The following is a 19,222-nucleotide window of genomic DNA, read 5'->3' as shown; positions in this document are numbered from 1 at the left end:
AGTAATTTATAGAGAAGGTGAATATTAATCAATCAAATATAAAAATTATTTATATAATCAATCTTTTATTTAAAATATTACTTGGTTATTTATTTTCTAAATATATAACCAAGTTATAAAATTTTACGAAGAATATAGCGGTATTTTACGAACAGAAAAAAGGAAATTCTCATTAATAGTCATAAAAGAAAAACGAAAGAACAAACATAAAATAAATAAAATATATTATTTATACTGACTGACTAAAAACATAGATTATATTAAGGACTCTATTTCTATAGATATAATTGTGCCGTAGGAGTAACAAGTGCGAGTGTAATCTAGTCTAATATTAAAATAGTCAATGAGAAAGCAAACCTGCAGGTAATATGTAGGACGGGTCATTGCAAATGTTTTCCACCGTAGGATCAAACGCGAGCCTGTTGTGGTCATACTGCAATTTATTTGAACTGTTCACTGATTGTTCGTAACTTAACCTCGCGTTTAGCGCCTGCTCATAGTTGAGCCTATTGTCCGTTTCAGTGTTCTCATATGGTTTCACTTTAACACTATAGTCTGTGGTGAAGTTCAGCTTTGTGAGAGTGGACATGGGGAGATGGATCGGCGCCGCGCAGGGAGGCCCGGCGGCTTCGCGCGGCTCTACTAGGAGCATGGCGGCTGCAGACCGCCTTTATACACTGTCAGTACTTCATAAACGCGCACTTGATAATATTTCCGTTTACAATAACACTATTTATAAAATAATATAAAATAACTAAACAATATTTTTGATGTAAATATTAACTGTTCTATGTTCAAGTTAAAGTCGTCACTAATATTCAAGCAGTTTCGTTAAGTTATACGCGCTGCACTTATTGCTTCCCGACAGCACCGCACCGCTTTGCGCTTAACAGGCAACTGAGCTTTCTGCCTCGGGCGGATCTAGAGAGGGCGGCCGCGGAAAATATGAACCGAGCGCGCCGAAGATACCCGATCGCGGCCGAACGACTTGGAGCACTGAGAAGTGTGCGTTGCGACCTGTCATGCCACCTGCTACGGAGACCAACTGTTGCGCGACCGTTGATTTTTTTGCTAATCGACAAAGTATTATGAAAATTAGCATACCTCAAAACCGACTTATTTACAGTCACGTCTCAATTAAAGTGATGATACGTATGGGTAAGTAAAGCTGTATAATCTAGTTATGCTTACATACCTAATGTATGTTAATGTTTCATGCGTGCGGCATTTTTCCTGTACCTTATCATTTAAGGAAAATAACTCTAATTAGTAAACATACACAACATAATAGCAATTAAAAGAATTTACTGAAGGTACCTCTACATCATTTATGTAATAATAAGAGAGATTTATAGTATTCCGTTTTACATACTAACTTACCTAACAATATTTTTTATAAAAAAGAAGCTGTCTATAAAAAAGGCTTATATACTGTATGAAAGTTAATCTGCTCATCATGAAAAAATACATATCAGTTTTTGTCTTTCTTCATCACTTCAATCACTCTTTCTTTAGATTTATTTACCTCGACAATTTTATTATGATTTAACAACAACCACTACAATCAAAGCATTTGAAATGTACTTTTGAACCTAAAATTGTTGACGTGTATCTTGTCAATGGCGAAATAAGGTGCAATTACGTGTAATGATTATGACTTTTGACGCGTTTGACCTTGAGAGAGTATCTATTGTTTGAGGCGGTGACGACTTGGGAACTACTCAAGCTAAAAAAATGTTTAGCCATTTGCACTACGAGGAATTGAAAATAATGAGCATCTCAACCACATGTAATCTAGAAGCGTTTTTGCAATTATGGCACGCTTGATGGGTTTGTAGAATAAGAAATGCAGACAAATTTTATTGTAAGTTGGTTCGCTACAGGATGTTTGCATTTGCAGATTCGGGACAGATGTGTAATATATCTGATATCGTTATATTCACGAATCCGATGGGAGGGTACCCGTTAGAGGCGGTTCTGCCGAAATCGGGTCAAGTTACTAGGGGTGGATCTTTAAGGTCACAAAAGCAGGGACAAGGGAACGCTCGGGATAATAGGCACCTGAGCACGTGTGCTGCCGGATATAGAGGGCTATTGTCTACCGGAGGAAGCGATTTCGACGTCGGAAGATACGATTTTTTTATTAGACGTACCTATGTTGCATAATTATGTACCGCATGAGGTATATTATGTGAGGGTGTGATTGATGACTGCGTGTGATGATTATTAGATATATAATTTATATTTTTATACGTAAAGTAAACTAAACTAATGATATTCATTATAATTCTTTTCTGCGAACCGAAATAAAATTTCCTGCAATATTGGCAGTACAGAAACTTTGCGTTTTAAAGGTTTTAAAATGAAATTAACATAACTTGATTAAACAGTGAGTGCAAGTTTTGTGAAAACAGAGTGCTAGAACGAAGTCAAGATTCAATTAGTGAGGGAGGCGAGCGGTGGAAATGACAAGGGAAATTACTTTTCTATACCTCAATAAACGTGCTGCGGAAATAAACACACGCGGGATATTGGCTTCGCGATGCACTTGCTGTTTTAAAAGGAAATAAAACCATCCGATAGATTTGTGTCAATGAGAAAATAATCTTGGCATGTTTTCATACGTACATAATAAGTTTCATAGTATGAAAATTACCGTTACCATTAATTAGTGTGTAAAAATTCATACGAGGATTTGTACGGGGCTCTTGTTTTGGTTTAGTAACTGCTGTATTATGTATGCTGGCATAATATGCAAAACACTCCACACCGTAACACGTTACTTGCGTATAAAATACAGTGCAAATATTTAAAGTTTAATTTATCTATTCATTAGCGACATCTTACTAGGAACATACGTAGTCGGTAACAAAAAAGGTAAATTAAGTATGGCATAAACGTAATATCGATCGCAAATGGCGTAGTAATATTGAAATAACGTCGGTCGATCGCCGCGCACAAAGTAAGCTCGTAGTCATTCCTTTAGCGTTTAAATTTAAAAATACAATTTACCGAAGAATTCCATGCTTTGAATTATATTAAGTGTAAACAATAAAGAGCTAGTGAGCGTATCGACCGCGGCAGGCGACGGAAGTCACAGATAAACAATCTTTTTTAGATAAAATGCTGAAAAAATAAACTCTACATAAATCTGTAGAGCGGAGCGTGGAGATTTTTAATTAATTTTTGGCACAGCAAGTGAATTGTTTTATGACAAAAGAAGTAGTTATATGTTTAGTTTATTATATAAGTATAAATATGAATAATTATATATCTGAATGTAATTTAAGTTCTAACATTAAACTAATTAATGATATTGGACTAAAAATTTGTATTCCATGGAAAATATTTATATTTGTTTTCATTAACTTAACTGTATGCTAATCGTCAATGCCTTATTAACAGCTCGACTTTTTTCGTGACCTTTGTTTTAATTAAAAAGAGCACATCCGTTCTAGTCAAAACAAAAGTGATTCAGTTCATTTGAAATTCAATTTTTATGTCTTTTCAAGTTTTTATATTTAAATATCTTTCCAAGGATTTAAATTGGAATATCTGCAGTTTTGCTTCGACATAAGTGGGATCATATAATTATAAAATTTATTGCTCCTTAATTTGAGGCATTAAGTGACATTAAAATAATCACAAGTTGTGGATGTTTTTACATAGAAACAGTAAAGTTGAACAGAGCGGTAGGCGGCCTGCATTTTAAATTAGGACGCGCTCGGGACGTCACTTCCGGTACCAATTATTTATTCCTCTCGACCTCTATAATGTGACGAGATGGTCTACGACATTTATAGTTTCAATTAAAAATTCTGGGAACGTTATGATTTTAATGTATTCTTTATGTATATTATATTCCAATATGCAAATGAGAACAAAAATAAATTGACAATGTAGAAAGAGCTATATTTTATTTTATCAATTTATTTATGATCTTTTAAAATCCTACAAAGGATTTACGATAAAAATCGATAGCATTTGTACTGTAAATATCACAAAGCCAAAGCAAATGTTTATTTAAGTTCATTGTTGTTTTACTTCGCCGTATAATCTACGAGTCTATTCTTGTTTAACAAGCTTTATCGCAAGTTAAACTTTGTGACAAAATAGTTGATAAATAACAGTAGTAACCCATGTTGGAGTCTCGACATTGTTGTGACAGCGCTATCACATGGTTTCATGAAGGACAACCGCCCACGCCGTCCGCCCCTGCCTTGTGCAGATAAGATACCACATTTATATTGTTTCATATTTAAGTAATCCCAACTATTTTGTATGGACCCATTGAACTGGCAAAGTTCATGAAAGAACGTAATTACTACGACATGATGCCAGGGCCATTAGTTAATTGTTTTTGGAAATTATTAGTATCTTACTTATAAATAATTGTTTATTATTACAGATATATCCGAATGTGATTTCTTAGCTTCAATAATCTAATGCTTTTATGAAATTTAATTCTATCACAATCAGCTGTGAAAAGCTATACAAGCTTAAGCATTGCTTCAGTTAACACGTTAATCGGGATTTTAATAAACGCGCAAAATAGTATTTGTTTTTGCTAGGGTTTCCTTAAATGAGAGCGGAGCATTGCAAATAGCGCAATTAATTGAATTCGGCACATCAATCGGCTGGCGAAGCTTTGTCGGCGCCTGAAGCCGCGCTGTAACTCGACACTAATATTGGAGATCCATCACCCGACCTGAGGGCTTCAAATTCACGTAAACTCTTTCATGCGACGTAATTCCCACACTTATTTGGATGTACGAAAATGTATTGAGGTGCAAGCTGAAACACCTGCGTAATTCGCGAACAAAGAACTCTACTTAAATTTCAAAGGAAAGATTAAGTCAATACTTTAATGCGGATTAGAAATTTTATTCGCTCATACCTGTAAGAGATTTAATATGTTCGAGTTTTGATTAAAGCTTCTTATAAGTGCAGATAATTAGGATATTAAATTAAGCCTTTTTAAAGCAAACAAACTGTTGAAACTGTCTTCATGTTTGCGTGTATAATACTAGTAGGTATTCGAGTTTGCAACGAATGTAACAAGTTGTCTTCAAATGCATTCATTAGCATACAAAACGGCGAACACACTCGTTCGACTGAAAAATACTGCGTTAACTGTGGTACCGATAAGTCGTTATCGGTCCCACTGTATTTATTTGCAGAGTTCCACGAAACACACTGACATTCCATTGTTCTATTTATTTAATATAATTAGGTATATCAATGTTTTTCCACTCAAATAGTCCGCAATTCCACATAACAATTAAATAATGTAATCTGAATGGCTCGTATAAAACGTATAGATAAGTTTTCGATTAGTTAACTTTTACGGTTCGACAGTTGAACGTTATTAAAAAGGGAATAAAATTTTATTGATCCATGAAATGCTATCGCGACTAAACATTTAATTTAAATGAAAATAAAATATCGGCGATAAGGATCTTTTTTTGAATATTAAGCGCTTTTGTGACTCGCCTGACCCCTTATCCTTTATTTGAATTCTTTCATTTATCAACAATCAGTTTAGGAATCGAATCAAGGCCACCTGAAATAGAAATCACCTGAATATAAAAAGACGCTGATTGTACGAGCACTTGGCGAGGGTCCTTGTTAGGGGCTCATTGAAGGGCCCTCGGTGGCGAACACTATAAATACACAGAAGCACCCTTGCTCTTTTCGTTTGCCAACCCTTAAGGGCTGGCCTTTACTCCTTACCTGCGTTTTTAAGAGCGTATTATGTTTTATAGCTCTTTATAACAATGATTTTATGTGTGATATTATTGGGTATATATTCACTTTGTAAATATTTTGGTTTCTGGATCTATGAAAGTTGCAAAACTAAGGAAAATCCGCAAAAGTATATTCTATATCCTCTCCTATAGTCAAGTATGAAAGTCTATGAATATTTATAATAACTCTATTTGCGAAACTATTATCAATATTGATATTTAAGAAATATTTATCTGCTGGTTAATCGTATTTATAGTTAGTGCAATACAAGATAATATAAATTAGTGATGATTAAAGAGGGTAAACTAGGTGACCTAAATACGAACTACTTACTTCAAATAGATATTATAAAGCTTTTATTAGTGACTCAATATTAAAATTAATTTTAAGTACAATTAGTTTCTTTGTCTGTATTTAATCGGTTTTCTGTTCTAATTCGTCCATTGTGCCGATTTACGTAATTCGAAATTTGAAAAGGTCCGCACGTGCGCAGGAGTGTATCGGGTTGCACCGGAAGCCAATTGAGGTACAATGGTTCCCGGATGTGGCTGCTTCAAGTGACACGTATCTTTTTATTGATATTGAAGAAAGCTCAATATTTTCCCTATCGACACTTCACTACGATTGATGTTTAATGTCATGTAAATGATATAAGATTATTCATCTCGTATTACGGGCACGTGATGCTTTTGTACTATTGTGATTTTCGAAAGAAAGGTCGATATGTTTTTCATATACAATTTTATCGTATAAAGATTTATTACTGCACGTTAATTAAGTACTTATTTATCTCTATTGAAAATTCAATAAATGTAAATTACAGTTTCTGATACAAATTCGATCCATATTGAGAAATGTTAATTAAGAGCTGCAGGCAAAAATCGAATTAATATCTGAACTTTTTTACCCTGCTTAAGTTTGTATGTGGACCACGATATGGGACCTTGCTTCATTTTTTATTTAATTGCTGATTTGAAAAAAATAAAACTGACTGTTTTGGTGTTATATAATTGAACAGTGCCAAGTCTGGGCGGAGCTGGCTGATATATCGCTCGCTAAAAGGGTACAAGGCGTCGAACGTGTTACCTAACTCCTAACTGCACTACTTTATGGAAATAATTTATCTCGATTGGTCAACGTGTTACTGACTCATGCTGCGTAAATGCAACTTAAGAATGTGATGAACTTAATTTAATATTGATTGGATTGCAGATTGCAATTACCCAAAAATGTAGAGTCCGTTTTATGTAGAGTACGCCAATAGATGGTTAAGTATTTAAGGTTGCTTTTACTAATTGGTCGTAGCGTATAATATTACGCGTACCTATTTACTAAATTTGGTCGCTTGTTCGAGAATGAGCTTTTACAGAACCACCGTAAAAGCTCCTGACTTCAGAAATTATTGTTAAAGGTTTCCTTTATAAACATTGTGTACTTTTTAATCACTCCTGATTAATTCCCATTTTCGATAAGTTCGGAAATGAATCTTAATGACATATGCCATAGAATCTCCAAAAAATTCTTATAACCGTTTCCCAATTTCCTTTGTTTCGTGACCTCCATAAACACGAATCAGATCAATCTCTGATATGCAGTGGCCATGAATTTCTCAGGCCGTTAGGTTCTGCAGAGTGTGGCGTGTCGCAAGCTGCGAGCGGTTCCGAGGCGCACGTCCGGCGATTAGCCAGCTAGTGCGCAACGCGAGGATGTGCCTGCGCCTTGCTGTCCGCGCAACTTGCGACAGCGCGGATGCCTCGAACATTGCACACATATATACCAATCCTTATGTGTGCTATTGCTAAATTTGTAATATACCTTTTTGTATATTAACCTTCGCGCTGTCGGCCCAGTTGCATTATTTTTTAACGCTCGAGTTGCTGCAAGGACATGCTTGCAGACATAGGAATATTTCAGTGGATGGCGTAGGCCGCATATATTTAGCATATCTGCATCTTATAAACTTATAATCTTAGATTAAGGATTGGTCTCCGCGCGCGCGCTACGACTAGATACCGCCCCACCTAAAAACAATAGCTCTGTGAGTGCGGCAACTCATTTCTGTAGTGTGTGTTAGGCAATTTGTAAAGACTCTAGTGTGTGTGAAGAATTGGGCTGCCAGCTACATAAATTTTACCTCATAAATGGGAAATCTGGCATCTTGGAAAGAAGTTTGAAAAATATTTTTTTCATCCTGGCCTGGCCGGGAATCGAATCCATGAACATGTGACTCAAATCCACTTGCGACGCTACTATACTATAGTCACAAAGGTTGTTTAAAAGTAAAAAAGCGGAAATAAAAAAAAAACATATTATATGAGTCAGTTAAACATGGTTAAACAGAAATAAATTATTGTATTATACTTTTTTATACATGTGTTAGTAATAGTATTGAAAAAAAGAAGTTCAAATTATTGCTAAAATATTTCCTCAACCACGTGTATTTTTTTGGATATGCAATACGGCAACACTGAATGGCGTCGTATTTTCGTAGAAAAATTTTTCGAAGTAAAGGAGAAATTTCGAATAATACGATACTTAGTGATGGTACGTGATCCCAGTGTCTTTCATATTTTTTGTTGTATTATTTTTAAATAGTTTTATGACACAAATAGGCATTTTACTTCAGATTTTGTTCAAAATCTTTATAAATTATCAGTTCACCCTCTCCACACAATGCTTGTGACACGACTGGCTTGGGTACGCCGAATTCGGCGTACTATAAGTTGCCGCATTTTTCAAGTACGCCGGCGGTATCTAGTCGTAGCGCGCGCGCGGAGACCAATCCATAATCTAAGCTTATAATTATATTACGTATAATTGAGAGTTGTTAATATAGTTTTTCATTTTTTGTCAAGAATTTTTACAGTGATACAGGAATACATAATAACATCTTTAAAGATAGAAAATCGAAGAATTTACATTATCTTATTTTTAGTATTATGCAAATGGCAATAACTCACCACGCCATACCAAAAGTGGGTCCAGCTCGTTGGAGTCCCTGGAGCGGGAACTTGGGTGCAAAAACATATCTTAACCAGAATCCAATTTGGCCATATTTATCACTAGCACTTCACACTCAGCCGATTGCTCGACCACCGTCTCGCCTATACTTCGACAACACAAATGAGAAAATTTTAAAAATATATTTAACCACAAGTGAACAAACGTGCAATACTTACGTTTGCCGGTAAATCAAATGAAATTTAAAATAATTCAAAAATAATCAATTTTATTGCTGCTATTATAAATTATGAAAAAATAATGAATAGATAAGGAAGACACGATTGCTAAGAAGAAGAACAGCGCGGCCTCGCTGTGGTTGAAGACTGGCTCTTGCTGACAATCGAGTCAGCGAAGGCGCTTGGTAGGGGTGCACCTTTCGTACAATGAACGATACTAATTAAGCCTTCAATGCCATACACTCCGCAAAAACTGTAGCGATAACAACATATGCTGAAATGTTGACTATGATAAGTACGAAAATACAAGACACAATTGCGAGAGTCAATGTTTAACCAAAACATATTTTAAGAAGAGCAGTAATGATTTGATAATTTTATGATTAACAAGAATGTGTTAAAATAGACATCGGTATAAAACATTAACTTCTGAAGAGTTAATTCGTAGAAGAATATAACAAGACGTACGTTGGAACACGACAAAAATAAATAAAACAATTATATAATTAATCAGCTGATAATTAACACATAATTCCCACCATACATCTAAGAAGTTGTCGCAAACATGATTCTTATGTTCTCAAATAAATATTCAACATCAAAGAGACTTTTGATCTTACATCACCATAGCAATAACGAGACAATATTTTAAAAATATTATGTCACTGACGGACGTGGTTTTGTGATGTCCAAGTGCAATGAATTTAGTATAATTTTAGGTCTATCAACTTCAAAACGTATGTGAATGGGAAACTGTAAAAAACCGTAGACCACCATAATTAAATGTGTTATCGATATCGTCACGTAGATACAACACTCTTTAAAACTTATGGGCATTCGAACATAAAAACAAGTTATTATAATGATACGCACGTGTAATTTTAGTATTATGAAAACTGGAAAGATGACACACGACAAGACGATCAGGCCTCGCGGCCTGAAAGAGAGCGGAAAAACGGCGCCAAGGTCGCCGGTTGCGGCACCGCCCAGCCGACTGGAAACTCATACTCGATGTGATATTAATGATGTTTTCTACATTTTCTAAGGTTGTGTTTAGATGGCGCAATATAAATGACACGTTATGCAAATTTGTCACGCTTGTTAGATGCTATATACAATTAATTAGACTTATTTCAATATTGCCTTGATAGGCTCTATCTATCAGTATCTATTCGAATAGCTATTAAGAGTTTATAAATAGTACTATCTAACAAAATAATTTGTATTTCAGAGTATTGCCGTAAAAAGGTCGGTAACGTACCGTATTATTAACACAGTTCGCGTTAATTATGCACATGCTAATTACATGACAGTAAAATCAGCATGTCGAACACGGCACTCGAATAGGTGTCGAGCAGCCGCCAGCCGCGCCGGTAGACCACCCGTGTTAACGACGACCAAGAGGCCCCTTGTCTCTTAGTTAATTTATTATTTCAGTAGCAGAACGCGTTCGCGGCTTCCAGTCAAAACATCCCGCTCCTATGATTTAGTACGCAATAAACGCCGTTTTATATCTAATGGAAATGAGCTTTTATACGTGAGATTGCGCAGCCAACCCCTGGGATTGTAAAACTTTGATTAATTAGTTCTTATATTCATCTGATATTATATGAATGGAACTTCTTCCTCGAAATATTGTTATGTGTTTAATAAGAACTAAAGCTTAAAATCTGCTCTAAAAGTAGTGAGTAATTTTCTGAAAAGATATGAAATATTACATTCTATCGTCGTTGTTAATTGGGTGCGATAACCGTAAGCGTTTCTAAAAGAAAGGCTGTCAAAAGATATAATTACTAAACGTAGTAAATAACCGCTCTATCGTTAGTTAAGGGTCGTAACTAGTTAATAATTGTTGGGTTATCGTGAATGGTAGTTTAATGAGAGTAACTTTATCGCCGTAGATAAGAGCCGCCTATCTTTATGAGTAGATAGCTACAAGTAAGATTGTGGGCTTGAGGATTATGGCATGTTAAAGTAATTTAAAAATGCTAACGAACGCCGTGAGAATGTATAACAGATGTAAGATCTCAGCACGATGATTTACCGGTGATCAATTTGATAATTTATATTAGAACATATCGCTTTTTCCTCATTACAAATATTAGATGTTTAACATTATAAAGAGATAATTAAAATAAACAATTCACGAGTTTTAGACGCAAGTTTTTGATCGCAAATTCGTAATAGGTATGCACTTCCTTATAGAACACAAATTCTCATTTTATTACTTTTTTTACTAACCTTCACTGTGGAATATAACATTCAGTTCAAAGGAAAGCCACTTACCTGTGTTATTGTTGTTATTATAGTGGTGCGCTGGCGGGGGGATGTAGTCCGGCAGCTCGGGCAGGCACACGTTGCTCTCATACATGTTTGGCGGCACATTCGCTAGCAGTGATCGCTCTTTTTCTACATCTATAACAAAATATATATCAAATTTAGCCATTTATTTAATATGTACTTTAAAACAAGAAACTGTATTTAATGTATATTAAACACAAAATTTTATTCATTTAGTTTTAAATTGATCACACTTTAAATTAAATGAAAGTATTTCCAACGTTTACGAAGCCCCCAAAAACTTGACCTATAAAACCTAAAATGACCGTATATCCTTTCAGTTCCAATACTTTAGAACCTAAAAAACGTGATCGTATTACCTTTTTGAAGTATTTCTAAGTGTTCCCACAGGATGTCGCCCATGAAGGCAGGCGCACGGGCCACGAATTCCTCCCGGCCCATAGCGCAGATATCCTTCCCCTGCGCGCGCGCAAACTGTTGCAGCGCTACGCCTTCCAGGGAGAATTCGCGGGCTGCCCACCGCAGCCATGCTGCCACTGCTGCTTCGCTCCATTGTCGTGGATCTGGTGACAAATGTGGGTTTTAACCTACGCTTCAATGAACATTATGTGGATTTTTTTTTGCACACTTTACAGTTTATGTTGTATTTGTACATTTATGTGGTACCGAAAGACGGTAATACATTTTGTTGCACAGAAGTCAGATTTAAATTGGATACTAAATAGATTTCCATGAAAATATGTACTTTAAGCTGAAATGTATTTCAATTTGGATCGTTAAAGACTTTGTACCGGTTTATGATCTCATTAGACATTCAACGTAAGTTGTTTAAACATCGAGAACCAATCATATTTACCGAAGGCCTAATAGAAGAATAATAGCTATCGAATGTGAGGCAAGAGGAACAATTAGTCGGGCGGGCTCTTGGCTAACTCCGGAACTTGCCTCACGCGCAGGAAGCGAGCGTCCTTCGTCGGACCCACTGTTTGATATAAGTTTCTATTATTGCTGAAGATGATCGAATTGTTTGCCCAATAACAGGGGTTTATTGATCGCGGTCTTTTCAATAATACGCATTGGCTAGTAATTGGTAGTAATTGCGTTTTAAACATTAAATTCGCTTTGATCAAGAAAACTTTTATTTTGAACTTTATATTCACATGTATTATAGGAAGTATAGTACATATGTAGGTATAACTTCCAACTGTAGTAATTTTCCGTGTGAGAGCTTCGACGGTTCAAATTAAAATACTTTGTTTTAACCACCCTCAGTAAAAAGCGAAGAAAGTTAATCGATACAAATGCAGTTAAGCGTTACTATGTTACAAATTGCAGAATGGGTCGTAACTTGACTTTTTCTTTGCGAAAAGCGGGACGAGAGCCGGCTAATACTAAATAATTAGTTTAATTATGGCTTTTAGTCAGTGACCGCCTTCAAGAGAAGCACCGTCGTGTTTATATTTCATTCTGTAATATTCCGGCTACTGACTGAGTAGGCACTCAACCTGTCATTTTCTATGCAGGTTAACGAGAATGCAATTATAATAATAATTAACTCTATTTATTAAAGTAAAAGGAACATATTGCAACGTTAATTATTTTCCTTTTTGAATATACGCTGATTGTCTTCGGTGCTGGGTCTTAATGAATAGTCAATGAGTATGATACGAACAAAATTTATATCGTATAAACTTCTATTATAAAGCTTAATAAAAGGGCTACAATATCTACATCCATAATTGGTTAAAAATAACGTAATAAGAGAGGATTTTTTCTTTGGAATAAATCATAATGTGTTAAACAGGATTCGACTAATAACTGGAGTCAATGAGTGAACTCAATCTTACTCATGATTGTAAAATTGTCAGCGATAAATCTTCATTAAGCGTTTATTACATTCAAGGATATAAATGATAATATTTTATTCTTAAATTATATTACACCTGCTCTGCTAAATCCGGAGCATCGTTTGAACATAACGAAGCTGTTATTTTTTATCATGAAGCATATTTTGTTCATCAAAATGTATCTTACCTAGTTTTGTTAACTATGACGTAGAACAAGTTCAAATTGATTATACTGAAAACCTATTTACTATTTTTATTCTTGTCTAAGTTGGTTTTGCACCATTTGCATAAATTATTTTGAAAGATATTTGTTAAACAATATTTTGTAAATACTGACTGCTAATAAATACTTTAAGTTAAAACAAGGTTTTCAGGTTGGACTGAGCAAGAAACTCGCTAACCTTGGCCTGAAGGAATATTTACGAAAGAATCGAATATATAATTAAAATCGATTTTCAGGATAGGGAAGGTCGTATGTTCATTATCGCATGCAAATTATTTTCGCTTTTAAAGCAAATTGTGTTATGTTTATTATCGTACGATTGTGCAACGATATTAATTATCTTTATAAATATCGCATTTTAATTAGGTGTTTGGTGCAATGAAGTAAATTAATAATGTTCACGGGTCATTAACCATTTGTTTTGTTCGGTTGCAAACGGTTGTTTGGCGTAGTCTCGTGTAGGAGTTATTTGAAATATTTATTGGTTTCAGAATAATCGTGTGCTGGGCGCATAGAGCGGAAGCGCGAATAGACACGGCGCAGACGCACGCACTTCCGCCGATCACGGGCGACGACCCGCCACCTGTCTGCTCTATGCTCTATGACCGCCCACAATCACGGTACACTTTATAAGGACAATAGATTGCGAATCATTTGGTCAGAAATAGATTCTAGAACTGTTGTTTTTGTTTAATTTTGACTGTATTGTAAGATTGAATGATGGTTATCGGTTGGTAGAGCAGACGTAATATTATATCAATTTAGAAAACCAGCACGTTTATTATTTTCAATTTTTTCCCCTGACTTATATGCATACTGGAAGCTAATATCTGCCCGTGTTGATGAAAAAAAAACTATCATTAACTATCTAGTACATAACGACTAAGAGAGAAGCGTGTCTTCAGCGGTGGTCGCCATACGTCCATCACTCCAGCTAAATGCATATATTGCGTATGCAAATCTAGCCCATATTTCTACGACTCGTCTTACAGTTGAACTAGTGAGATCTGATGTGGATACTTTTTATTCAATGCTTGCTTACTTTATCTTTACATAGTGTCTCTTACTCAAAGGTATGAAATAATATTATTGAAACGAGAGAGCCATCCTTTTAGATTTAAGAGTTAAATTAAAAAAATAGTTTGGAAAATCCAAAAGTGCACGCCTCATAATTTTTTTTTAATAATTATTTATTAATTATTATTTTTGTTTATTTAATAACAATTAAACTACATCGAATCAGACCCTGAAAAATGAAAGGGTTCTATTCCTGAGCATACTCAAGCGTAAGAGAAAAAAAAAGACTCGATTAGTAAAGTATTTCGGTCGCTATCGTGTTAACAAGAAAATCCTCCGCACATACAGACACACGGACGTCCAAGACAGAACTTTTTTAAACTGTTTTTTAACTAGTTTAAATAACAAAAATGACATCAAAAATATCATGAATGTTAAAAATAGTGTTTTTTCTTAATATGTGTGTGTATGTATTATCTTACAAGTGCAATGTATGATACATAAAGACATTTTAAGTTTGAAAAATCAGATGTTTTGCGCGAAGTGACAGTAGTACCCACCTCAACGCTTCGCTTATGAGGCGTGCAATAATACGTAAGTTTTAATTTATTACTTTTCTGGGCAGTCGTAAATAATGTTGAATGAATAAACAAGAGCTTTATTTAAATAACATTTAAATTTTGTAAATTATAATCTATAAAAGAAGCTACTTTCATAGTAGACTAATAGAACTGAGTTCATCATTCACTGTGTTCATGTTTTGCTCTGGCAACAAAAAGGAGCATTTGCCCTTTTCCAAAACAAAATCTTTCACGAATTCCTTCACCTAATCTGCTGTATCAACCACTATATAGGATATACCTATTACTAACGAGTTATGTATATTGCTCATAATTTACCTTTTGGTACACCGAGGCGCAGTTGCTCCTTCTCCCAGGAGGCGAAGGTAGCCTTCAGCGCCTCGGCCATCTTCTTGTTGGTGCCGGGCGTGAGCGGCGGCACCTGGGATGGGATGTCTGTAACAAAGATTATAATTGGTACTTTAGTTACATGATTCAAACGACCATTATGCACTATTCTTAAAAGGACACCAACCATTTATTCGACTTGTTTGTCAACCTATTTTGTTTCATGGTATCTTTAGTATAGCTACATTTTCCATAAATCTATTTATGTATTTTGTAGATAAACATTTAATAATTTATTAAAATACCAATTGGTTTTTCCTATGACGTTATTTGATGATTTAAATGAAAAACAGTGATGATAATATTAATCAATGAAACGAGTAAAAGTTAATGACATGTTTATTATTCGTTAACATTTAAATCCTGTGCAGTTTAAATGTAGTTAGGGCTTTTATTGCAGACGTAATAATAGCATTTCTTACACACAAAGTACATTTAAATACGATGAACTATAATTAATTCTTTAAATGATTTTGTGGAGTTAAATAAAGTCTGCTATGTATTTATGTTTTATAGTCAATATAGTTTTTGCTTTAATTTTTACGTTGTCTTCGTGTAGATATTTATGATTCTGTGACTAACGACGGAATATGAATAAAAAAATGCTTAGAAAAAGACTTCAAAGTTCAAATGATCTAATGCTTTATTTATTTCTTTGTTCAGTTCAAAAGATTGGTAGTACGCTATAGGCAAACTGATTAAGACCAAGCGTGCCTTGGCTGTATTTAGTTGTGCATATTTTTCCATTATCAGCTGTCGATCGAAGCTGACGATTGACATCGATTGCTTGTTCGATATGTGTCGTGATGTTGTTTGGGCCGATTAACGATCTCACTGTCAGCGCATTTCAGTTCGGGAATACGAAGCGAACCACCGATACATTTTTATTAAGCCTCTTTAGCGTTATTTATGATTATCCAAGTTTTATCTTTCATTTCAACATACATGATTTAAAGAATATAAGTAATGCTATACCATTTTCGACGACATTTTAATTGCCACATCTATTAGTTCTGATATCAATTTTGGACGAATCAAAACATCAAAAAACGGTAATATCAAAGCATATTTGAGAAAGAAATGAGTGTCGTCGCGGCCTGTCCCGTTTAATCAGACGTCTCATCAAATGAGATAATTATCTGACATTTTAATTACTTCATCTATGGTATTTATTTTACCGTGTACAACTAATTATTATTTGATATTTATTTTTAAAAATAAATCAGTGATAAAGAAGAGAGATTGCATCGAGTGTGTCTGTGTTGCATACGCTAGTTTCATTCATAAGTGCGTCAGGTTTGTGTGCGCGTGTGTGCGTGGGCGGGTGCGTGTGTGCGCGGCTGCACACCTGCCGACCTGTTCTGAGATGTAGAGATTTGTACAGCTCTCCCACGGTCGGTGCCCGCTCTGATCTAGCAGAATCGCTCTGATCAATTTAAATATTTTTCATACTCGGCTCCTTATGCTTCTATATTTCTTGGGAAACGTAGCCTTAAATTCAGTAACAAAGAAAGAAAATAAATTTAAAATAATATCTATCTGAAATTACCCATTTAAGCTCAAAAAAAAGCTGTGCATATTAAGATTCATACGATATAATATTTGACACAAGAGTAAGATTTTTTTCTTTAATAAACTATTGAAATATGGAAAGGCAAACGTACTTATTACGTGTTATCATTAACTATGTATACACGCAGGTGCACCTGACTCATTATGCGCGTGTGTACAATAATTTACATTGTTCGAAGTTAACTATCTAAAAAAATGTCTTAAGATTTGATTTTTTTATTAATGTATATAAAATTAAAATTATAATATTATGAAATACTTGACTTTTATTTGTATTTTGTACCTTTATGTGCCTTTATTTTGCACGGTCGTTATCATAATAACTTTTATGGGATCGCTTAAAAAGCGTATAGTGTAGATACGGTTTAGGTATATTTTTTTAGTATATATTTGAACTTTAAACATTAAGCAAATTAAACTAATTAAGAAACAACATTGCCTTGATATCTTTATGTTTCTTTCTATCAGTAGAGACATAAAAGAGTTTTATTTCAGTAACATACTTTTTGTGCGTGTCATGTTCATTGAAAGGACCTTAAATTGAAAGGTGAAATGTTTACAAATACTAATTATATATTTTTAAAATAATTATTTTTTAGGTATGAGAAGACGTTATTATAAGAAATTTAAATTTAATTTAATTTAATAATTACTATTTAGGACAATATTTTTAAAGTGAAACTTTTATTACATCGTCTCAAACTTTTTGGTCTGTGTAGCGCATGTCGCGTGACGGTCGGCTGCCGAGTAGGTATAAAGCAGTGTTCGGAACCGTTCGAACAGTTTCACTTTTACCGTGGTTTCATAAAACCACACAACATTTTTTTTACATAATGTTTAGAAAATTATTTACATGCAAGTTCCTTAGAAACAAGGACATGAATGGTAATTAACGTTAACATTTTCATTTTTCACCTATGTGTTCATTATAATCTATGTACCTACGTTTTATAAAAAGCGTACACCTGCATCATTACGCATTACTATGTATAGGATAAAATGTACTTTAATATAAAATATAGCAATATATCACCCATAACAATATATCATGTCATTAATAACGAGCGTTCAAAGAACGATGTATGTTAGAAATATAGGTTAAAAAAAAATAAAAAAAAATACAAGCCAGTAACCACGTAATTTTACTGTATAGAAAAGTGTACTGGTAGCAAATGTATTTTGTCCGAAGTTTTTGTTTGAGCGTTAATTAAAATTTTTTCTACTTGCTGTATTAATTTCAGGAATGGCATTTCACGCATGCAAAAAGTGTGTGGTGTCAAGATTTCCGTTTCCGTTATTATAGTAATGGGGGATAAATGGTTTCTGTTTAATTGTCGAATATGGTTTGTGATTGAGCTCATCCGTACAGCTGTGGAACATCACTAAATTCATTTAAGATATTAATAAACTCATTCCTGGACGAGAGAAAGAAAATAATCCTTTAGTTACTTTAGAGTTTAGATGCTACAAGTCAGATTTAATCCTTGGTGCAGATAAGATTTTTAGTTCCTGCAGGAAGGTAAAATTGAAGACATAGTCATAGACAGACACAGTCTCATCTGAGGCATGACTGTGTCGAAGCAAAAAAAATAGAGTCTATAGAATACATCATAAAAATTAAAAATATGTATTAATTGGTGATACAATTAGTATGGATAAGATCAACTTCATTTATTTTGTGAGAAATATTCAAGTAAGAATTGACACAGGCTTCAGCCTTCAATGGAACGTGTGCAAATTTTGATAAGCGTTCGACGGTATCATGAAATGGAAATGTAAAATTGTGGTTAATGCATAATTACATTGTTTGAAATTTGCGCTGATGTCTATCTAATTGAGATATTTGGACGAAAGAGTATTTTTTATAATTGAGGAGGAGGATATCAATATGTCTTGTAAATATTTTGAGATTATCAACCGAAAGCTGACAACCAACAAGAAAGTGCAAGCCCAATGGGAATTGATATGACAATTTTTTTTTTATTAATAGAAGATTGTTGTTTGAGTATGATGGCCTGCTACCATACCTGCTACTGTTATCTGTATGACTTATGTATATTCAAATTTTAACACGTGTCGTTTTATTTTGTATAAGGGCGCGTTCCCACTATGTCGTAACGACTAATTTATCGTTCGACGACTGTCGTCTTTACCTGTTCCCATTATAACGATTGTTTGTCGTCAACATTTTTTATCGTTTAGCGACTGTCGTATCTAGCTGTTCCCATTGGATCGCGACGACATTTTATCGTTTCCTGGCAGTCGCTTTGTCGTTTACACATCATCAGCAAGCTACAAATCTAGTCGCCTCTGCGTTCGCTTGGTGATTACTAGTGCGTTTACTCTCCTGAGTTCAATGGACGTCAT

The 19,222-nt window shown here is 34.5% G+C and overlaps 1 protein-coding gene across 6 annotated transcripts in view; it reads right to left on the bottom strand.

Annotated features, from left to right (window-relative positions):
• Positions 1–19,222, bottom strand: part of pnt (ETS transcription factor pointed) — a 108,778-nt gene that overhangs the window by 14,114 nt on the left and 75,442 nt on the right. For all 6 annotated transcript variants that reach the window (XM_089706207.1, XM_089706209.1, XM_089706211.1 and 3 more), the window contains 3 exons: positions 15,215–15,331; positions 11,588–11,791; positions 11,214–11,342 (listed from right to left, as the gene is read on the bottom strand). In XM_089706207.1, coding sequence (XP_089562333.1) covers positions 11,214–11,342; positions 11,588–11,791; positions 15,215–15,331 — 450 coding nt within the window. The remainder of the gene's footprint in view (positions 1–11,213; positions 11,343–11,587; positions 11,792–15,214; positions 15,332–19,222) is intronic.

Source organism: Colias philodice, chromosome 18 (genome assembly GCF_061535455.1).
Source record: "Colias philodice isolate Cphi_HAF_F1 chromosome 18, ilColPhil1 Martin Lab GWU primary, whole genome shotgun sequence".
In the NCBI taxonomy this organism is placed as follows: domain Eukaryota; kingdom Metazoa; phylum Arthropoda; class Insecta; order Lepidoptera; family Pieridae; genus Colias; species Colias philodice.
Note: the sequence above shows the minus strand (reverse complement) of the source record. Positions and strands in the feature narration are given on the sequence as shown.